This window comes from Oryctolagus cuniculus, chromosome X (genome assembly GCF_964237555.1).
Source record: "Oryctolagus cuniculus chromosome X, mOryCun1.1, whole genome shotgun sequence".
Taxonomy (NCBI): domain Eukaryota; kingdom Metazoa; phylum Chordata; class Mammalia; order Lagomorpha; family Leporidae; genus Oryctolagus; species Oryctolagus cuniculus.
The window spans coordinates 30,758,681-30,782,507 of record NC_091453.1 but is presented as its reverse complement, the minus strand read 5'-3'; the positions used below and the strand labels follow the sequence as shown (position 1 = coordinate 30,782,507).

The 23,827-nt window shown below is 37.1% G+C and overlaps 1 protein-coding gene across 10 annotated transcripts in view; it reads right to left on the bottom strand.

Annotated features, from left to right (window-relative positions):
* KDM6A (lysine demethylase 6A) overlaps window positions 1-23,827 on the bottom strand; it is a 194,012-nt gene that overhangs the window by 40,217 nt on the left and 129,968 nt on the right. For 2 of the 10 annotated variants that reach the window (XM_070066975.1, XM_051827032.2), the window contains 9 exons: window positions 13,204-13,297; window positions 10,773-10,899; window positions 7,835-7,933; window positions 7,479-7,698; window positions 6,782-6,916; window positions 6,177-6,332; window positions 5,499-5,594; window positions 3,254-3,355; window positions 1,844-2,239 (listed from right to left, as the gene is read on the bottom strand). In XM_070066975.1, coding sequence (XP_069923076.1) covers window positions 1,844-2,239; window positions 3,254-3,355; window positions 5,499-5,594; window positions 6,177-6,332; window positions 6,782-6,916; window positions 7,479-7,698; window positions 7,835-7,933; window positions 10,773-10,899; window positions 13,204-13,297 — 1,425 coding nt within the window. The remainder of the gene's footprint in view (window positions 1-1,843; window positions 2,240-3,253; window positions 3,356-5,498; window positions 5,595-6,176; window positions 6,333-6,781; window positions 6,917-7,478; window positions 7,699-7,834; window positions 7,934-10,772; window positions 10,900-13,203; window positions 13,298-23,827) is intronic. The other 8 variants (XM_070066976.1, XM_051827033.2, XM_051827035.2 and 5 more) reach the window with 7 other exon arrangements.

The window sequence follows — 23,827 nt, the reverse complement described above, 5'->3', positions numbered from 1 at the left end:
AACTATAATGTAAACTAATAACACATCTATTATTTCCATCCATCCTCAAAAGCTAAAAGGTAGATACACCAACACCAGTCTATCAATAATTTAGTTTTCAACTCCAGGAAAGTATTTAACTTTGGATAAGAAATGCATCTGAAAAGCCTCTTTAATTAGAATCGACAATATTAAAAAAAGAAAGAGAGGCTTTTCTACTGTAAGTAATATGCAGCAATATCATTGGGGAAACTTTTGACCTAGAATGTGTTCAACAGCATTTCTGATAACTTCATTACCTAAATTACAAAGGTCCTATGGACACTGGCCTTGAGAGGTTTGTGATGCAAAGGCTGGGCTCACTGCCACTTAAAATTCACAGTTACTTTATAGAGGTCATTAGGTCTGCAAACTAAGGAGTATGCATTTTTTCCCCCAAATTACAATTATATTTTTAAAGGGTAGCAAATTTCTAAAGTAGTTACTGAAAATTTCAGCAACTAAAGTGAGTCAGGGATTAGACATGATGAGGAAAACAACAGAACTATATTTTATAAAGGTAACAAAGGTTCTCATTTATTAACTGAAAACTACTGGCATTTTAATAAAACCCTCATGTTATTCTTTTAATAATCCTTTGAAGTTTAAAAGACACTGCATTTCCAAAATACTATCCTCTTCCTCCTTTGTAAATTTCTCCCTTTCTACTAAACATTTCCATTTGCTTTTAAATTAAAAAAAAAAAACAAAAAAAAAACAGATTTCATAATCCTACTTTCCCTTTAGTTACACCTTGAATGTACAGAAGACACTACTATAAGTCTCTATGCTAGAACTGTCTATACCTGCTACTTCCAGATGTTCTCCTCCCATTTCATCTTGAAACCAAATATAATTAGGGTTTTAACCCCTCTACAATCAACTGGATGATCGATTTTTTTGTAGAGTCAGGTGGCACATATTTTAGGCCCTGTAAGTCATACAGTGTTGTTACAGGGTTTTCTTTGTTGCAACCCTTTAAAAATATAAAACTCATCCTTAGCTCACTGGCTATTAAAGAAACACAGGCCATGGGTCAGATTTTCCATATGCTTTGTAGTTTCCCAAACCCCACAATGTCATCAAATACCTCAAATGATCAATTTAGCCAACTTAACACCATTATTCAATCATATTCTCCTCCTTGAAAGACTTCTATTGGCCTTACAGGGCATCACTCATATTTTCCTAGATTTTAGTACCTCACACGTCAATCCTCTTCTATTCTTATTTGCCAATTCTTCAATTTCCTGGCCTTTTACATCAAAATGCCCCAAAGCTCAATCTTGAGTTCTTCCCTTACTCTGAACCTTGCTGATCCTATCCAGTCTCATCCAACCTAATTTTGTTGGTCAAACTAGCTGAGACTTCCCCATTCTCACACTCCACTCTAATTAACTAATCCTGCATGTTCTACCTTCCAAACATATCCAGATGCTGAATCTACTGTTGCAAAAATGGACTAAGCAAAACGTGCTCATTATGCCACTGTAAATTAACAGTGGGTTTGTGGGGGTGCGGGGGTTGAGGAGTTTTGTGGTGGGGAGTTGGGGAGGTTACATGGTCTATGAGTATTCTCTTATTTGTAAAGATGCCAGATTATCTGCATCTGGAAATTTTACAAAGAAAAAGAAAATATATACATATGTACTGAATTACAGTGTAGTAATAACATTTTTATAACATTTACAGTGTAGTAGTAACATTTATAACATTTTTATAAAAACATTTCCTCAAACTTCTATTCTCCTCTTGAAATGTATCTAACCAAATAAAGGTGGACCATTATGTGAGAAGCCAACGATGCAGTTAGTCCTTCTATTACCTGAGTGGAGTTAGATAGTTGGTTTTTCCACGGCTCCTCTGTGCTGCTGGTCAGGTTTGTGCGGTTATGAGGTAGAGTGAGTGCGTTTCGCTGCAGGTAAGGCACGTTTCCATTACTTCCACTTCCTGTTATGTGATTATTGCCTATCAAAATAGTATCTGTACTTGCCAGCGTTCTTGATGTGCTACAGGGAACAGGGCCTGCAGAAAAGGGTCCATTGGCCAAAGGCTGCCCTGGGCAGGCAGGGCGCACTCCAGGCTGAGAGACGCTAGGCACTCTGGTCAGGGCAAGCTGTGGCTGCTGGCCAGAGACTGAGTTTGTAGGCAGTGATGAGTCAGCTGTTGGCCCATTAGGAATTCCAGTAGATCGTACCTGTGCAACTCCTGTTTGTCTCATCTGTCAAAAAAACAAAAAGTAAATATTGTTTCATATGTTCCAGAGGAGAAAAAACTCAGAATATGAAGGTGAATAATTAGGAAATCTCTGGTTTGGTTCTAACATTTAATCTCTCTAGGTAAAAAGATACACATTTTAAAAATAAGAAATTGTTCAGTTTTAGATAAGCTTCTTAGGGAAAGCAGAACTATGCTTCATTTAAAAGAAATAGCCCACTATTAATGAAAAAAAGGCAAGCATTTGAACATTACTGGAAACAACTCTGGAATTTATAGATCTTTTCCCCAATCACAAAATAGGGAACCTCAAAATTTCTCTCTTCTACATTTCTGTCAGATCCTCCAAAACTTTTTAAAAAGCCCTAATTTTAGTTTAGGATAGCTTGATAAGTAATAAATAATGTAAATAAACCCTCAGAATGTATGTTAAGTAGCATATAAATAGTAAAATGCAAAGTGTGTGTTCACAGTTAAATTTATGGCTGTTTCTTTTGTAAAAACCTCTGTCCATTACCGGCCGGCGACATGGCTCACTAGGCTAATCCTCCGCCTGCGGCGCCCCCACACCAGGTTCTAGTGCCGGTCGGGGCACCAGATTCCGTCCCGGTTGCCCCTCTTCCAGTCCAGCTCTCTGCTGTGGCCCGGGAGTGCAGTAGAGGATGACCCAAGTGCTTGGGCCCTGCGCGTGCATGGGAGACCAGGAGAAGCACCTGGCTCAGCGCGGTGCACCAGCCGCAGCGGCCATTGGAGGGTGAATCAATGGTAAAGGAAGACCTTTCTCCCTGACTCTCTCACTGTCCACTCTGCCTGTCCAAAAAAAAACCAAAAACCAAAAAACAAACAAAAAAAAACACACCAAACCTCTATCCATTAACACCAATTTAAGAAACTGATTATTATATTCCATAAAAAGTATAAGGGAGTAGTAGGCACGAATATGCTCTAAAATAATGTGATATTGAATAAAAATACTCAAAATGCTAACAAACTTTAGGGAAAAAAATGCTATACACACTTGGTGTTGTTGCATTAAGACAAACTGACTTTCCAGCTGTTCCAGCATCAGTTTCTGTGCTGGATTTAAATTATTTCTATTTGCACGGAGCTGTTCCAAGTGCTAGAAGAAGAAAAAAGGAGAATATAGTCAAAGACATATCTAAGAAACAGGCTCACTATTCTAAGCAACCTTCCACTGAAATGACTAGATAGAACTCAGAATAGCTACCTGGTTAAAGATACTGATTTCTGACCAACAATCATTAACCTCAAGATGAAGTCCTTTAAAAAGCTTGAATAAAGTTTACTATAATGTGATCTTTTCAGAGAGATGGGCATGAAATTTTACGGATAAATACAGTATTTTTTAGTATTCACACAGAAAGCTCCTCAAGCTAAAAAAATAATGACATGTATGCTCAAAACTGCACTATTTGGAATTGGAAAAGTTTGAAGACAACCTGAATGTGATCTGCTTAAATAAAGATATGATACTGAAGATGATATAACGACGAAAGAACAAGTTTTTAATATACAGATATAGTAGGTTTGTAAAATACAATGCCAGCCGGTGCCGCGGCTCACTAGGCTAATCCTCTGCCTTGCGGCACCGGCACACCGGGTTCTAGTCCCGGGCGGGGAGCCGGATTCTGTCCCGGTTGCCCCCCTTCCAGGCCAGCTCTCTGCTGTGGCCCTGGAGTGCAGTGGAGGATGGCCCAGGTGCTTGGGCCCTGCACCCCATGGGAGACCAGGAGAAGCACCTGGCTCCTGGCTTCGGATCAGCGCGGTGCGCCGGCTGCAGTGCACCAGCCGCAGCGGCCATTGGAGGGTGAACCAACGGCAAAGGAAGACCTTTCTCTCTGTCTCTCTGTCCACTCTGCCTGTCAAAAAATAAAAAATAAAATAAAATAAAAAATACAATGCCAACAGCATGCAGTAGTTCTTTCTTATCAATGGTGGATACCTTCCAAGTTTCACTGTGGGCTCCTCATACTACAGATAGTAACTGAACCCTATATTTTCTGTGACAGCACTTCTGATATCACTTGGAACACATTTTCTGTTAGTATTTTCCATATACAAATTTAATGCATTTTCCATCTTACCCAAACACTATCATGCACTATAAAGATAAGTTTTCTGTAGTTTGAGGTGTCACCAGCAAGATTAGCGCATATTCATTTTTCTATTTTCATAATTTCATGGATAGAAGATACGTCCTTACCGTGGATATTAGCAACCTCAGCATACGATTTTTTGTTTCCTTCTCTTACAGAGAACTTTCAACTTTACACTTAAGGGAATCACTTTACAATTTCTCTTTGGAATTTATGAATTGCCAGCATCACTACACTTGAAATTGGGGTCTTTATTAAGTACGACAAGGGATACTGTATCATGACAACAGTCCATCTGGTAATTGAGATGGCTACTAAGCCACTGACAGGAGGCAGGTAGGAAATAAATACAGACAGTGTACATACATAGGACAGAGGGATGATCACACAGCCTAGCCAAAGTGGAATAGGATTTCATGCTACTTAGGAGCACAAATTAAAAGTTAAGAATTATTTCTGCATTTTTCACTTAATATTTCTGAAGCATGGTTCACTGGAGACAAATGAAACCACAGTACACAGTATTTCCCATTCACATATAAAAGGACAATAATAATATGAGAGAAAGGAGGGCGCATATTTCTTGTATATACACAACCTATCACTATAAAGATAAACTAGTAACACTAGTTGTCTGTTAGAAGCTAAATGAATGAGCAGGGGCAGGAAGTGGAAGGGGACTTTAGGCTAACCAGGGTAGCGAACCTTTTTGCTGCAAAAGGCCATTGAATATTTATAACACTTGTGTTCCACATAAAATTATCAACTTTGAAATTAGCCTGCTATAGAGTTATTGAATTTGAAGTCCTGCCTATGGTTACCTTAGCAGGGTCAGACCAAATAATACTGCAGTCTTTACATGGTCCATGGGTCAGACGATTCCCACCCCAGCAATATACCCTATAATCACACTTTATGCAGTTCAAACCATGTGAATGTATTGCTTGTTTTTTATAAAAAGAAACCGAAACAAGCAAAAAAAAATTAATTACCTCCATTATCCCAGTAAATGTGGATTCATTTTACTTACGTACATATTAATCGAGCTTATGTTGTTAAGCTTTAAGAATACTTTCAGAATTTAAACCTTACTATTTTACGCTTTTTAACAGAAAACAAAATCTCTCCAAAGGGTATCTTACATACCTGTAATTTCTGTGGTGTCAAACACCATGAATGAGCTTGTTGCTGTACTGGAGGATGTGACACTGCATGGCCACCACTCCAATTATCAGAAGTATTCTAAAGAAAATTTAAAAAAAAAAAAAAAGAAAGAAAGAAAGAAAAAAAAAGAAAATTAAAGAATAATTGATTAAATCTATATATTTAATAATGACTGATGGAGGCCAAATGACCATGAATTAGAACATTTACATAGAAAAGACATTATAACATTATTTTTAAAAATAACTTTACATGCATATTAAACTTGGAAGTCATAAATTTTAAAAAATACTGTTTCAGTAACAAGCCACCCAAAAAGGCCCACCCCTAAACTATCGCCCAAAGAGCTAACCTAAATACAATACTGTCCACTAGATCCAACATTAAATTTATTTCAATGTCAGTAAAAAGTGATGATGAAAAGTGTGCTGAGATCTTAACGGCAGGGAGATGAATAAAATGACTTGATGAATGCAAATTTATCCCTACTTTCTATATTTAATATGATGTTAAAAGTTTGGGATGGAAAATTTCAAACCTTTCACTCTTTGATGTCCACAGATTTAAAATAAAGGACAAGAGATTTCAAAAACTGCACAATTTCAGGGCAGTTGGAGATTCTTTTTTGACTGGGATTTTCTATTTCTCTAAAACATATACCTTTGTTGGACTAGATGTTCTTTTCCTCTTGGCAGGACTGGACAGGTCATCTACTTGGCTAGAAGGAATCATGTGTAGTGGCAAGGATTGCTGTGAAATTGGTGTTTGACTGAGGCCTACTACAGGTTCAGTATTTGGATGATGAGGTTTACATGCCTAAGAATCACAGAAGGAAGACAAAAATAGGGTTCTATATATTCTTAATTCATTCCTTCAAATTATAAAACTTTACAAGCGGAATACTTTTCAAAGCTTTGTGGACATCGCTGATTGCAATTATTGAAAATCAAAATCAAACGAATCATCAATGGAGGAATGTGTACCTTCCTTTGAAAAACTGCTTTAAAAATTAAACAAACCACTGCAGCATTATTTTAAGAAATCGCCTTAAAGTCATGAAAATACACAAAGGTTCTAAGTTGGTAACCCAAAATTTCTTCCCATATCAGAGGGAATTTTATTTTGTTCTAAATTCCCTTTGCAATTAAGTCAAAGGGCTTTTCATTAATAAAAGCCTCCTGTTCTCAGTAAAATAAGCTCGACCACTACAGATTGAAAAGAACCCTTAAAGCTGGGCACCTGCAGAACATAACCCAACTTCTCACCTGCTGTGCTGTGTTCATGGCACCCTGCCTGGAGGTAAGCTCTGCGGGGATTGGTAGGCTCCATGCCTCCTCAATACTAGGAAGTAATTTAGTTTTATTCTGTAGACTACCTTGTGGAAGGTTACACAACTGAGCCTAGGAAAAATTATGTAAAAAGCAAATTTAACACAAGCCTACTTGAGTAAGAGCAAGTCCACTAAATCTTCCTAAATGCTATAGCTAATTGTTTTTAAAAGAAAATAGATTCTAAATTGGGGGATTTAGAAAGATACTAAGTATAAAGAGGGTAACCAGAATATAAACCTTTGTGAGAATCAAAACAAAGCTGAGCTCTGTTTTCAGAGTTCTCATAGCTGTCTTCTCATGAAACTCCAAGCAAGAGTGAAAGACAGTGTTCGTGTTCTTTTCTCTAAAATGCTATGACAACTTAAAAATGTAGACAGTACATAGAAAAAAATTATGTAAATTAATATGCATCAACAGCGTAAATGCGCAAAAGAGCATCTTTTAAAATACTGCATATCTAAGTTAAAATGAAAAGTAAAATAATATTACAAGCTATGGTATGTTTACAAAATATGGAAACAGATTTTAAGACATTAAAACACAACTAGACAAACTTTCCATCCACCCTCCTCCTGCCTGAGTGTCCTGAGTATATATGTGGCCTTAAAAAATTGCTATTTAAGAATTTTACCTGTAAATACTTAATTCGTGCTGCAAGTGCAGAGGTATTACTACAACTTTTGCTCCTAGTTGCATTTAAGTAGCATTTAATGGCATCCTGAGGCTGGTTGCAGGATTCATAGAGAGTGCCTAGGTCCATCCAGGCTGCAGCATGGCCATGGTCCAATTGTACAGCACAAATATAGGCCTGTAAAGCATCCATAGGCTGATTTTGCTGTTGATATAGCACACTGGGAAGAAAAATTAAATCAATGAAGAACAACTGCTTAGTTTCACAGCATATTGTAAACTATAAAGTACATTATAGGTAAAGCAATCAGCTTTTGGTAATAATTAAATTATCATTTTCTTAATACAAAGTCTTACCCTATTGAACACCATGTATCTGCACTTGCTTCTGATTTATCAATAGACTGCCTGTAAGATATAAAGGCATCCTGAACTTTCCCAATACTTGAATAGCACCTAAGAGGGAGGGGAAAAAAAAAAGTCAAGAAAATTCCATTAATATTAAAACTTATTAAATTTACTTGCTGAAAGGATAGGCTATTTAACAAAGCAAAGTTTAAAAAAACTTAATAAGCTAATATATTTAGGTGTGTATACATATCAATTGTAATGCATATTGTAACTAACACTTCAATCATCTAGATTATTGTCTGCCTTGTGGGTGTTAAAGAAAGTTGTATTATAAACTCTATTAACAGCCCGCACCGCGGCTCACTAGGCTAATCCTCCGCCTTGCAGTGCCGGCACACCAGGTTCTGTCCCGGTTGCCCCTCTTCCAGGCCAGCTCTCTGCTGTGGCCAGAGTGCAGTGGAGGATGGCCCAAGTACTTGGGCCCTGCACCCCATGGGAGACCAGGATAAGTACCTGGCTCCTGCCATCGGATCAGCGCAGTGCGCCGGCCGTGGCGGCCATTGGAGGGTGAACCAACGGCAAAGGAAGACCTTTCTCTCTGTCTCTCTCTCTCACTGTCCACTCTGCCTGTCAAAAATTTAAAAAAATAAAAAAAAAATAAACTCTATTAACATAATTAGAGGTAGGGCTGGTGCTGTGGTATAGCGGGTGAAGCAGCCACTGCAGTGCCTGCATCCCATATGGGCGCCGGTTTGAGACTGGGCTGCTCCACTTCTGATCCAGCTCTCTGCTATGGCCTGGGAAAGCAGTGGAAGATGGCCCAAGTGCTTAGGCCCCTGCACCCACGTGGGAGACCCGGAAGAAGCTCCTGGCTCCTGGCTTCGGATCGGCACAACTCCAGCCACTGAGGCCATCTGGGGAGTGAATCAGCAGATGGAGGACATCTCTCTCTCTCTCTCTCTCTCTCTCTCTGCCTCTGCTCTCTGTAACCCTGCCTTTTAGATAAACAAATAAATATTTAAAAGAATAATTAGAGGCCATATCACTTGACTATTATAGTATTGAGAGTTGAACACAACATGCACAGCCCATTCAACTAGTATAGTTTGATCTCTGAATTCCTATATCAGAATACAGAGTTAGGAACAAAAATATATGTTGGTAAGACTTACTAGATTAGATTAATTCTACTTTCTCAAATAGTAACATTGAGAACAATAATTCTTTAATTCACCAAAGTGAAAACATAAGACAGTTAAACTAAGTATCAAAAATAGTGTAACACAGGCTAAGGTAAAGCCCGTATTCATGACCAATAAAGATAGCAAAATAAGATTAAAGTTTTGAAGACTTGCCATTTTGTTAATATGGATGTAACTGATATGGATGTAACTGATGGGTATACAGATAAGAGCTTAAATTATTGAGAAATTATCTCCTTTGTGTTTGGCACTAAAGGAAAAACAAAACAGTCCCTTTCTTCAAGGACCTTTCACAATTTAGTTGAGAATTGCAGACACATTATAAATGTCACCATGCCACATCAGATGGATAGCACAGACAACAACTGGTCTGAGAATTTAAGATGGAAACGAGAACGGTCAAAAGAGGAAAGGTAAGAATAAGAGATTTAAATATTTTTAACATGCATAATTATTTAGATCAGTGAGTCTCAATACCCAAACAGTATATGGTAATTTTTTCAATAAAATAAATTGGGGAAAAACAATATGTACATAAATAGTTTATTGGAAAAAACAAATTAATATATATGATAATTCACTAATTCTGGAATATCACAGGCTAAGAGTAAAAAGCAAAAATATTTTAATGTCTTTACTTTGCCAAAACACCGTATTTTGGTCTCTGTAATTATTCTCTATAAATATTCTGAAATTTTAGTGATTCATGTCACTTAAAAGCTGGAAACCACTGCTGATTAAGGCAGAGAAGAGGAAGGTATTTCAAATAAATCTGTACAGTATGAGTAAGTATGAGTTTTTAAAAAAGTAAAAGGGCAGGTACTGAGACACAGCAGGTTGAATAACAGCTTAATAGTGGAGTGCTGGTACATTCCCTAGCAACTCTGCTTCGGATTCAATTTCCTGCTAATGCACTTGGGAAAGCAGTGGAAGATGGCCAAAATCTTGGGCCCCTGCCACCTACATGTAAGACTTGGATGGAGTTCTGGATTCCTGTTTTTAGCTTGACACAACCCTGACTATTGAGGCCATTTTGGGGAGTGAACCAGCAGATCAAAGATTTCTTTGTCACTCTGCCTATCAAATTCATTAATTAGTCTTTTAAAAAATGTTTTAAGAAAGTAAAAATACAAAACAGCAGAAAATTTCAAATCTAGCCCAAGTATAGACTGAAGTTTGTTTTCCTAATAATGTTAATAGCATTGATGAGAACAATTTCTCAGAATATGAATCTGCAAAGAATGTGCTAAACAGAAAGGAAAATCACTTATGGACAGTAAAATAGAGGATGGCTCTACTCATTGGTTTTGAATAGGCACTGCAAAGTAAGAAATAGGAGAAACAAGAAACCAAAAAACTAATGAAGATTCTGTGACAGCTTAGATATTCAAAGAGTGAGGGCTTTAAACTTAAGTTTAAATAGGGGAAAAAGTGATATTTTTGGCAAAAGTAAAAGGAGCTGGCTGGGGAAAGAATTGTAAGACTTTTTTAAAAACTAGCAATAATTCAATGCAAATGAGAATCCAATAACCAAAATAAGAGATGCCATGTTAAACCAGACTGTGCTATGAGAAAACCACCATATTTAGAAACTTCCTTCTACTGGTAACTCCCAGGAATCATTGCTGTTGCTGAAAGGAGAAATGAACTGATCAGATTATAAACTAGTATTTTACATTATAATTCAAATTTCTGAGCTGGAACAGTTAAAAGCAAAACATAAATGTCCAATTAAGTCTCACCTTCCAAGGAAATACCAGGACTGGCCAGAATTAGGATCAGCTTCCAAGGACTTTTGGAGATATTGAATAGCATAGCTTTCCTTGGTGGCTTTATCTCCCAGGAGATCCACAGTGTGATGCATCCAACCTATAGTGAAATGATTTAAAAATATTTATGTAAGTGACTTAATTTTCTTAATTTTAAAGCCCCAAACACAAAACATACAAAATACACCTTTCACTCAATTTATTAATTTCACTTAGAATGAATACCCAAACTCGAACTGCTTATTCTTGTCACAAGAAAACCTGCTTCTCATAGTAAGGTATGGTCAAAGCTACAAAGAGCTTTTTATTCAACAGAAATGAAGATAATTTTGAAAATTCACTTAACATTTAGTAGATTACAAACTATAGGGGCCCTCATCTATAATTTTGATATTTGAAAAAATTTCAAGTTATGAAACAAAGAACATAATAATGTTAAGTCTTTTAATGTGCAATTTATGAATTTCCAAGACATTCTATTAATACAATGCTTATTTTCATGGAATTAATAGAAGGCTATTTAATCATTGATAGATGAGATTAAAACATGCACATCCCTATCTCTTCGGCATTAGTTACAAATAAAGCACTTGACAGTTTAAAAAAATACACAAAGTTGTAAGAAAAGTACATACATATGGTACAAATACTAAAACAGTATTAGATATCTATGTAATCAAAAGATTAGATCATGGTATTATATATTCTGCATCTGCAAAGTATATAATAATCTGGTTTGTCAGTTGTAGGACAATTCAAATGTATAAAGTTAGTTTTAATCTTTGAATATGGTCCATAGCACAAATAACAAATCAAGATCCTTATATTCTAATATTTAGTATATTTACTTTGTCTCAAAAATAATTAAGGAGATTCAGTTATCGTATTTTAGGGATGTGTAAGTAAATCATACATGTATTCAGCTGTTCATCCCATACCTTACTAGTAAGACCTCAAATAACAGGTTATAAAAGGAACTGCTTCAGCAGCAGTGACAAGCAAGTAGGAAGGATTGATGCAGGTATAAGTTAGACTTAATTAGGGGAAGTATTTTTTTTATTCAAAACCATGAAAAGTTTACTTATTTACCCTGAAATATGATAAACCATTGACAAAGAGGACAGGTGACTTATGAATCAGGCATAGCTAAAACCAAAATTATTTCTATTTATACAATTTAAAATATATATGCATCTTTGCAATTGACACATTCTTCAGTGAAAGTAAAATGAATGAAAACTTAATTATAAATCGCATGGATAAAAAAACTTATATTCAAATATTAGCTGATGAGTAAGCCATATATTCTAAAAGCATCACACTTTGTTTCTTTTACTTAAAAATTAAAAACCCTTTTTATTGTTCTATTAACTTATTTTAAAGATATAAATTCACATTACTTGAAAACTACACAACTCATTAGAAACAAATATTTTGGTGCCTCCATTAATTCTTAACTCAAGTAAAACTAACGGATAAAATTTTAAAAATACTAAAAAAATTCATACATAAAAATGTATGAATGCAGTGTTTATATAATGAATCATATGACATGTTAATATCATGATACATGGAAAACCTAACATTAAATGACTTTTAAATTACACAAACATAGTTACATTTTACAAACATTCATATAGGAATCTGGTTAAAAAATTAACAATAAATGATTTGCCCAGACAAAAAACAAACCACAAACCAAATATCAAATACAGACAAGAACAATAACTCAATTAATTAAACAATATTAATTGTTGGGGAGTTTCTTCATTATCTTCTCCATGATGGTGACACATGACATCCAAATGCCTAAATTCTCCCATGTTCAACATTAGAATACAATCGCCTACCTAAAGAAACTATTGTGTTAATGTTCTACAACTTTTAGATAAAATGTTTCAGTTACTATTATAGATAAAGCTATAAAAGCAGGCTCACTAAATGCTAAGTAACTTTAATCAACCACTTAGTTTCACTAAGTGGTAAGTATATATCTGTCACAAAGGAAGTATTGAGTTTCTCTGGCCCATGAGTCAATAAATACTAGGGAATAATTCTGAGAATTTGAAAGTACCAGCAGCACTAAAGAATTATACAGAGATAGACTGTGAGACATACAATGCTTGGTTGAGGCTGGAAATATTTTGAATTCAGTTAATTTTTTCCATTCAGAGCAAAGAAAGGAAAAGGAATAGAACACATGAGCCACATAAAAGGGTACTTCCAAAAGTTCATTGAAAATGTAAGTTTGTTTTGGTACAAAAAATTCTTTGAAATCCATGCACAACTGTTTTATAACATGTATTTTCTGTGAACATTTTGAAGACCCCTTTGTTGCCATCCCAGGCACATTAAAAAAAAACACAAAGAGAGGTACTTTTAATAAATGTAAAATATTACACACCTAATTGTTGTAAGACAGTTGCTTTTACTTGTGTAGAAAGGTTTTCTGTCTGCAAAAGTTGTTCATAAGCTTCCTTTGCAGAATGATACTTCTTCTAAGTAGGAGAAGAGAAGAAAATAAAATTAATATAATCTTTAAAGAACTATTTCATATTTTAAGAATTCTACAATACTAATGTGTTAGCATACTTTGAATAAGTAACTGAAAGAAGAAAGTACTGATTACATTTTAAGTGTTTCCTTAACACTGCCAGACAGCTTCAAGTAATAGATGTTGCAGAATACCTAATACCAGTAAAACTAACATTCACTGAAATGAAAGATCACAAAAATATGACCTGAGAATTCACAAAATCCCAGTAGTTAATAACATCTCAACCTTCTCATTACATTTAAGGACGTAATGATCTGAACTTTATTTAATAGCATTAATGAAGCTAGAGAAATAAGCTACCTCTAAATCCATAATTGGTCTGCCTAGAAATACCACGTTCCCAAGAAAGTCAATAAACAAGAGAGCACATGCCAAAAATGCAGTTAACAATTTCTAAATACAAAAGTAGTTTAAAGTATCCATTTTTTTGGGTAAAGATTTATTTATTTTTATTTGAAAGAATTACACAGAGAGAGGAGAGGCAGAGAGAGAGAGAGGTCTTCCATCCGATGGTTCACTCCCCAATTGGCCGCAACAGCCAGAGCTGTGCCAATCCGAAGCCAGGATCCAGGAGCTCCTTCCGGGTCTGGATGCAGGTGCAGGGGCCCAAGGACCTGGGCCGACCTCTACTGCTATCCCAAGACATAGCAGAGAGCTGGATCAGAAGAGGAGCAGCCGAGTTTCGAACCAGCACCCAAATGGGACGCTGGCGCTTCAGGCCAGGGCGTCAGCACCAGCCCTAAAGTATCAGTTTTCAAGACGTAGTTTGTGGTAGAGAAAATGGCCTATGAAAATATTTATAGGGGCCGGCGATGTGGCATAGTAGATTAAGCATTTGCCTGCAGTGCCAGCATCAAATACAGGTACTGGTTTGAGTCCTGGCTGCTCCAATCCTAACCCACTTCCCTGCTGATAGCCTGGAAAAGGTGTGAAAGATGGCTTAGTCCCTGGGCCCTACACCCATGTGGGAGACCAGAAGAAATTCCTGGCTCCTGGTTTCGGTCCAGTTCAGCTCTGGCCATTGCAGACATTTGGAGAGTGAACCAACAGGTGAAGACTGACCTCTTTGTCTATCCCTCTCTCTGTAACTATGCCTCTCAAATAAATGATCTTAGAAAAACAAAAGAAGAAAATATTTATATATTTTAAAAGCATCAAGTCTTCCATAATAATGGTTAAACAATACTTGCAATATTTAAGGTTACACAGGATAACAACTAAATGAAACCATTTACCCATATTTCTCTGCTCCAAAGTACTAACATGATTGAAACCCATTATTGCTACAGTCATAAAGCTTAAGACAACTCCTCCAAAACAAAAAGTTAACAAAACTTCATAAATATTACTTTTAGATCATACTCGGCAGAACAATGGATTGAAGTAGCTTTTATTCATAAATACCAGTATATAACTATCTGAACAATCTTTTTCCAAAAATATGAGTAAGTGAGGTACAAAACTAGCTCTGTGAACTTCAGGCAAGTCACTTAAACTACGATTCAACATGAATAAAATGATTCAAACAACAGAGGTAATGTCCAATCTTTCTAACTACATAGTTGTTCTAAGGATCAAATGAGATAAAAGCTAAGGAAATCAGAGCTATCAATATACAAGTATATAAATACTTTATGTCAACATAGGGGGATTTTAGAGAATTGTTTAGGTCATCAGTAGTTATTAGACTTTTATTCATCAACCAAACTAGTGTCCCCAAAAAATTAACCTGGCCTAAAAAGGTGGGTTGGTTAATGAAGGATGGGGCCAAGTTCCTCAACTATATTTTTCAATCAACAAACATTTGTTGAATATCTAATATATAACCAGAACTGTTGGGACTACAGTGCAGTGAAGAATACTATGTACAATAACAGCGTGATCCTTTCCATGGAAGAATGAGTACATTAAAGATTAGAATACTGGTAAGCTAAGCAGAAAATGCAGAAAGAGATTCTATTTCACAAAGACCTTACTAAAACATTTAAGTTATTGATTGATATAATAAGACAGTGAAAACTCCAAAATGATTTCAAATAATATGATCAGATTATATTTTAGGAAGACCACCTTATGGAATTATTTCAAAAAACATCAAAACACTGCCCCTAACATTAGTAATAAAAAAAAAACCCTGATATTTAAAAAAAAAATGGTTGCATCTTACTCAGAAATATGAAGTTGCATGTCTAGATTGTACCATCTACAAAAACCAACAATTGCTCTGAAGACCTAACTATCAAAGGTAAAAGTGTAAAAGCTACAAGAAGAAAATGCAAGAGAAACAATTTATTGAACATGGCTGAAAGAGCAGAAATCCTAAGAGTAAGATGTGACTCAAAAAGTATAGATAGGCCGGCGCCGCGGCTCAATAGGCTAATCCTCCACCTTGCGGCGCTGGCACACCGGGTTCTAGTCCCGGTCAGGGCGCCGGATTCTGTCCCGGTTGCCCCCTCTTCCAGGCCAGCTCTCTGCTGTGGCCCGGGAGTACAGTGGAGGATGGCCCAGGTGCTTGGGTCCTGCACCCCATGGGAGACCAGGTGCACCACCTGGCTCCTGCCTTCAGATTGGCGCGGTGAGCCGGCCACAGTGCGCCGGCCGCAGCGGCCATTGGAGGGTGAACCAACGGCAAAAGGAAGACCTTTCTCTCTCTCTCTCTCTCACTGCCCACTCTGCCTGTCAAAAAAAAAATTAAAATTAAAAAAATAAAAAGAAGTATAGATAGAAAAATAGGTGATGCACATAAACCCTATTATAAACATACAAGGTGAAAAAATGTCAAGTGTACATCTCTAAAAGAGAAAATTTGAGTTTAAGCGATATACTACCTTCTATCATTCAGACTGAAAAACGTAAGTTGAGTAATTCCAAGTATTGTGGAGATGAGAGTAAAGGAGAACACTCAGGTCCTGTTGGAATGAGATTTACTCCTGAGTTGGGGGACAACCTAGATCTAAGCCACTAGACAAGTGGAAAAACAATATAGGATACATGTTTATAATAGAACATTAAGTAACAATTGCAAATGTAATAAAAGCAAAATGAGCTCAACAATGTTAAATAGAAGTTTTGCCACAGGTAAATGTTACAGCAGCATTCCACAGTCAGCTTTAAATGCTAGACAAAATATAAATGTCAACGATCAGAAAGCACTGGAGAGAGACGAAAATCTGGCAAAAACCAGAGGAAAAGTGAACACTTAGAGGAGGAAAACACACGGGATGAGTAACTACCCTTTTCTTGGACTTTCACCTCAAGGCAGGTCTCAACTGATGCCTGGCTGGCTGGTACTCAAGTAGAAATCAGCAACCTTAATTAGCCTGAAGAATCATAGGGCAAACTTTGAGGTTACCACAGATCTTGAAGTGAGGAAGAAAATCCCAGCAAGGAGAGTGTCAGAAACAGAAAGCAACAAATTCCGTATATAAACATCAATTCATAGACTCTCATTTTCCACAGCTTCATAGTAACACTGCATAAATGCATCATGGTTTGAACAACCATACTCCAGCATATATTTTAGGTTTTTCAAATATTATGCAATTACAAATAATGCTTTTTTTTTTTCATATTTTCAAGGTAGATTCCTATAGTAGGGGTGCTGCATCACAAGGTAAATACAGGGGCCCGCGCTGTGGTGCAGTGGGTTAACGCCCTGGCCTGAAGCGCTGGCATCCCATATGGGTGCTGGTTCGAGACCCAGCTGCTCTACTTCCAATCCAGCTCTCTGCTATGGAGTGGGAAAGCAGTAGAAGATGGGCCAAGTCCTAGGGTCCCTGCATCTGCGTGGGACCAAGAGGAAGCTCCTGGCTCCTGATCGGCACAGCTCCGGCCGCTGCAGCCAACTGGGGAATGAACCATCAGATGGAAGACCTCTCTCTCCCTCTCTGTAACTCTGACTTCCAAAATAAATATCTTTTTTTAAAAAAAAAAAAAAAAAGGGTAAATACAAATGTAAGCTTTGAAAATTGTTGTCAACTGTTCTAGAAAGGCAATACTAGTTTGCATTTACACAATGCATAAGAGGGTCTGTTTCCCCACAGCCGTTTCTAATTTTCATTGATTTCATAGGTGAAAAACTGTGTTTCAGTGATGCATTTATCTAACTTTGATGAGTAAATTTGAGTATTTTTCCAGGTATAAGGACTACTTTTATATCTATTTTTTTTCTGAAGTATCTGTTCAATGCCTTTTCCCCCATTTTTCCATTAGGTTCTTATTTTACCTTGAAGTTCTAAAAGTTTGTTATATATTAGGGATAGCAGCCCTTCATCAGTGGTATATGCTGCAAACATGTTCTCCCAGTTTCTTAAGTGTCCAATGAATTTATGGTGGTACACTATCATATAGAGATTACTTTCCACTTTGTTTAGACTGATTTGTCAACATTTTTATAACTAAAATGGCTTTTCATACATGAAGTTTAAAGAGGATTTTATGATGTTTTCTTCTAGTATTTCAGTATTATCAATTTTTAAATATCTTGTCCCTAATCCATTTGAAGTTTATTCTTATGAATGATTTGAAATATGGCTTTAATTTCATCTTTTTCTAAACAGCTACCTAGCTGTCCCAGAACTACTATTATCAATAAATCCATCACAGTACCAGGAATTTAAGATACCACCTTTATCATATACTCAATTTCTATATGTACATAAGTCTGTTTCTGGGCTTTCTAGAACGTTCTACCTATCTATTTGTTCATATGCCAGTATCATATTTTTAACTATATATTTATTATTATACCTTAACACATGAAAAAGTATAACCCTTACACAATTACCCAACACACACCTTTTCCTTATCAATTTATTTAATTCCTTATCAAAGTTTGTTGCTATTTTTATAGATGCTCAGTTACACTTAAAAATTAAGGAGGATCAACATCTCTTTTAAGTTCATTCCTAAGTATTTACTTTGCTCATGCTGTAAAAGGGTATTTTCTTCATGTTATGTTCTACCTAATTACTGTGGCTGAAGGCTATTAATTTCTAATCAAACTGGCTAGGACCTGTAGTACAATAATGAGGAGCAATGGAGATAGTAGACATCTTTGCCTTATTCCTCATTCTAGCAATAACGTCTCTAATATTTCCCCTTAAGTAAAATCCTGGCTCTGGGACTAATGTACACAGGTACTCCAAAGTCTGTGGAAAGGAATTAAAAGAACTTCAGGGGGATCAGCATTGTGGCATAGCAGATAAAGCCACTGGCTGTGAAGCCAGCTTCTCATATGGGCACTGGTTCCTGTCCTGGCTGCTCCACTTCCTTCCTAACTCCCTGCTAATAGCCTAGGAAAAGCAGGGGAAGATGGCCCAAGGAGACTTCCATATGGAAGACCTGGAAGAAGCTCCTGGCTTTGGCCTGGCCCAGCTCTGGCTATTGAGGCCATTTGGGACTGAACCAGTAGATGGAAGGTATCTCCCCCCAATGCCCAACCCCAACTTTTAAATAAATACATCTTTAAAAAAAAAAAAAAAAAGAAAGATGAGTTCAGTCTAATGTCAGGAAAAAGAAATCTACTCATAGTTTTTTCAAAATGACATGTTCTATAACTTTCTGTTCTGAAATACCCTTGCAGAATTCTCATATGATCCAGTAACCCCCACTTCTGGATTTCTGTCAAAAAGAAACGAAAGCAGAAACTTATACACCTATCTTTAAGCAGTATTAGTCACAATTGTTAAAAAGTATAAGTGACCACCAACAGATGAATGGATGAACAAAATATGGTATACACACGACAGAAAATTTCTCAGTCTACAACATGCCTGAATCTTAAAGACATCATGCTAAGTGAAAGATGCAGAAGAACAGATACTGTATGATTCCACTTATATGAAATACCTAGAATAGTCAAACTCACACAAACAGAAAGAATGATCATTGCCATGAGCTGTTCAAAGAGGATAATGGGAAAGTTATCATTTATGATGAGAGCCAGAGTTTTACTCTTGGATGATGAAGTACATTTTTAAAAATAGTTAAAATGGTAAAATTTATGTTATATATTTAAAAAGAAGATATTAAAGCACTATGGAGCAGAGAATCAGGGATTTTCATTTGCATTGTATTTTTAAAATATGTAACAGGTATCCATAGTGCACAGGGGACATTTCGTCAAATACATGTGACTCCTAGTATCTGATAAAAAGCTGATATATAGGCACAGTGGTTAAATTGCCGCTTGGGATATGCATATCTCTTATGAGTGCTCGGTTCAGTTCTAATCCAGCTTCCTGTTGATGTGCACCTTGGGAGGCAGAAGGTGACGATGCAAGTATTTGGGTCCCTGTTACCCATATGGGAGACTGGGATTGACTTTCAGGCTCCTGACGTTGGCCTGGTCCAATATAAGCCATTGCAGGCATTTGAGAAGTAAACTAGTGGATAGAAGACCTGTTTCTGTCTCTTTGCCTCTTGGTCTCTCCCTGTTTTTTATAGGATATCGGAGCCATCACCTGCTGCTTTCCAGGATGCTGAAGCAGAGGAGCCAGGACATGAACCAGGAACTTGGATATGTAATGCAGGTATTCCAAGTGATTTAATAATTGCTGGTGCTGTGGCATAGCGGGTGATGCCACCGCCTGTAGTGCCAGCATCCCATATGGGCGCCGGTTTGAGACTGGGCTGCTCCACTTCTGATCCAGCTCTCTGCTATGGCCTGGGAAAGCAGTGGAGGATGGCCCAGATCCTTGGGCCCCTGCGCCCATGTTGGAGACCCAGAGGAAGCTTCTTGCTCCTGGCTTTAGATCAGTGCAGCTCCGGCCATTGTGGCCAACTGGGGAGTGAACCAGTGGATGAAGACTTCTCTCTCTCTGCCTCCCTCTTCCTCTCCTTCTGCCTGTGTAACTCTGACCCTCAAATAAATACATCTTATAAAAAAAAAAAAAAAAAAAAAAAAAAACCTGATGTGCCAAATGCTCAAGCCTAAACAGTTACTTTTTATATTTAACCAGTTTATACTGATATTATTTGTGAATATGGATTTTAAAAATCTGACAGTAATTACATATGGTTAGTGTTTACTGCTAGCTAACAAAATAAATAGCTCCAAAGCAGTTTCTCTGTGTAGGAATTAGTCTTTCCATTAATAAAATGAAGAAGGAATTCAGTATCATTTTGTGATCTCTGAGGGTCCTCACCACACTACCTTCACAAGTCATTTTGCTTTTTAAAATTTTTCAACCTTATCATATGCCCATAGTGTAATCTTACCTAAAATTATATGAGGGGGTCTTCAAAAAGCTTGTAGAAAATGCACAATACAAAAAAATTATCCATGGATTTCAAAAGCTTTCTGCACCAATATAAACTTATCTTTCAATTCCACTTTTCTATGAAGTTTTTATAGAATCCTCAGAGATTGTTATTAGAGATTTTTTGTTTTATTTATTCTGAATGAGTATTAAAAATTTATCCGCAACAGAAAAAAAAATGGAAAGCATAACAAAGAACTTCAAAATGCACTCCAAAGCTATAGTAAACACTGCACAGTACTAGCATTAAAAAAAAAAAAAAAAAAAAAACACAACACCACAAAGACCAGTGGAATAGAGAACCCAGAAATAAATCAACACATCTATAGCCAACTGATGTTCAACAAAGGTGACAATAGCATACACTGGAGAAAGGACATCCTCTTCAATAAACGGTGGTGGAAAAAAAACCAGATGTCTGTATGAGGAAGAGTGAAACTAAACGCTACCTCTCACCCTATCAAAGATCAAAGACCTAACTTTAAGACATGAAACTATGAAACTATTAGAAGAAAAGATAGCAGGAACAGTTTGATAATTTTCTGGATAAGGCCCCCAAAAGCATGGATATATACACTAATATCAATCTAAGAAGTTTCTGCATTGCAAAGGAAACAGAGTGAAGAGGCAACTTACAGAATAGACAAAATATGTGCAGACTATTGAAATTATTCATCCAACAAAGGATTAACCTCCAGAATATCAAGAGAAAAAAAAAAAGATTTAAAAAAAATGGATAAATCATGTTAATAGACATTTCTCAAAAAAGAATAAACAAATGGCCAACAGTACACGAGAAAACATTCAACATTACTAGTTATCGGGGAAATACAAATCAGAACCATGAGGTATCATCTCACACCTATTGGAATGACTATAGGTCATGTTATTGAGGATGCAGAGAAAGAACTCTGATACATTGTTGGTAAGAATGTAAATTAGTACAACCATAATGAAGAACAGTATGGAAGTTTCTCAAAAACCTAAAAAACCCATATGATTCAGGAATCTCACTTCTGGATATATATAAAAAGGAAAGTAAATTAGCATAAAGATATACCTGCACTTCCATTTTAACTACAGTACTATTCATTATTAACCAGGATATGGAGTCAATTGAGGTACCCACTGATGAAGAAAATATGATATATATATACACTGGAGAATAATTTATCCATAAACAAGAAAGAAATCCTATCATGTGCAGTCAAATGGATGGAACTGGAGGACATTATGTTAAGTGAAATAAGGCAAGCACAGAATGACCAATACCACATATTCTTACACATATATGGAAGCTCAGAAAGTTGATCTCTAGTGACCTAGGAAGTGTAGGAGGAAAACGGGATATAGGGAGGTTGGATAATGAAATTCAAAATCCAATTACATAGGAGGAATTAGTTCTAATGTCCTACAGCACAGTAGGGTAACTATAGTTCTCAACAATTATCTATTTTATAAAGAACAAAAGAGGAATTTGAAGGTTCCTCAAAGAAAAGAAATGATAAATAATGCTTAGGTAGAGAAAAAATGTTACTTGCCATAATTTGATTATTATACATTGTTTACATGTATTCAATTATCACAATGCACCTCACAAATAGGTGCAAGTATTATAGGCTAACTAGAAAAAATTAAATTCTTTTAGTTTTACAAAGGGAACAAGATTTTATGTACTTGAAAGGCAGAGTTAGAAAGAGAGAGGGAGGGATGGAGGGAGGGATGGAGAAAGAGAAAAAGAGAAAAAGAGAAAGAGAAACCTTCCATCCACTGGTTGACTGACTCCCCCAGTGGCCACAAAGGCCAGGGCTGAGCCAAGCTGAAGCCAGGAGCCAGGAGCTTCATCCTGGTCTCCAGGTATATAGCTGGGACTCAAAAATTTGGGCCATGTTTTGCCGCTTTTGCCAGGCCATTAGCAGGAAACTGGTTAGGAACAGTAGCAGCCAAGACTTGACCAGCCCCCACATGGGATGCTGGCATCTCAGGCAGTGGCTTTACCGGCTATGCCACAATGCCGGCCCTGCATAACAAGTTTTAAGAGCATAATACTTCCTATCATTGTACACTCCCTCCTCTCCTTTTCTTATAATTTTTACAATGACATATTTTCAATTTTCTTTATACTCACAAGCTAAAGCCTCCACTACATACAGAATTCAACAGGTAGTAAGCAGAAAAACCACCGTTCCTCAAGAGTATAGATAATGGCTATAAACAATTCCTCAAGAGTATAGAAAATGGCTACAAACAATAATCAAATCTCAAAACAAAACTGATCAAATGAAATAAGCAATGGGAGAGGACCTCATCCCTAATTACCTTCACAGGATTAAACCAAAAGACCAACAGACAACTTTTTATTAGAAACAATGAAAAGCTGAAGACAATGGAATGCAAAATTCGAAATAGTCAAATGCAGAATTCCAATCTGCTAAAAACACTCATTAAAAAGAAGTATCCTGGCTGGCGTCGTGGCTCACTAGGCTAATCCTCCGCCTTGCAGCGCCGGCACACTGGGTTCTAGTCCCGGTCAGGGCACCGGATTCTGTCCCGGTTGCCTCTCTTCCAGGCCAGCTCTCTGCTGTGGCCAGGAAGTGCAGTGGAGGATGGCCCAGGTGCTTGGGCCCTGCACCCCATGGGAGACCAGGAGAACCTGGCTCCTGCCATCGGATCAGCGCGGTTCACCGGCTGCAGCGGCCATTGGAGGGTGAACCAACGGCAAAAGGAAGACCTTTCTCTCTGTCTCTCTCTCTCACTGTCCACTCTGCCTGTCAAAAAAAAAAAAAAAAAAAAAGAAGTATCCAGGGCTGGCTCTGTGGCACAGCGGGTTAAAGCCATGGCCTAAAGTGCTAGCATCCCATATGGGTGCCGGTATAAGACTCGGCTGCTCCTCTTCCAAACCAGCTCTCTGCTATGGCCTGGGATAGCAGAAGATGGCCCAAGTCCTTGGGCTCCAGCACCCACATGGGAGACCCGGAAGAAACTCCTGGCTCCTGGCTTCGGATCGGCGCAGCTCCAGATGTTGCAGCCATTTGGGGAGTGAACCAGTGGATGGAAGACCTCTCTCTGTGTCTCTACCTCTCTCTGTAACTCTTTCAAATGGATATAATAAACCTTTAATAAAAAGAAAAAGACAAAAAGAAAAAAAAAAAAAGAAAAAGAAAGAAAGATCAGGCTGGTGCTGTGGTTTAGCAGGTAAAGCCACCAGC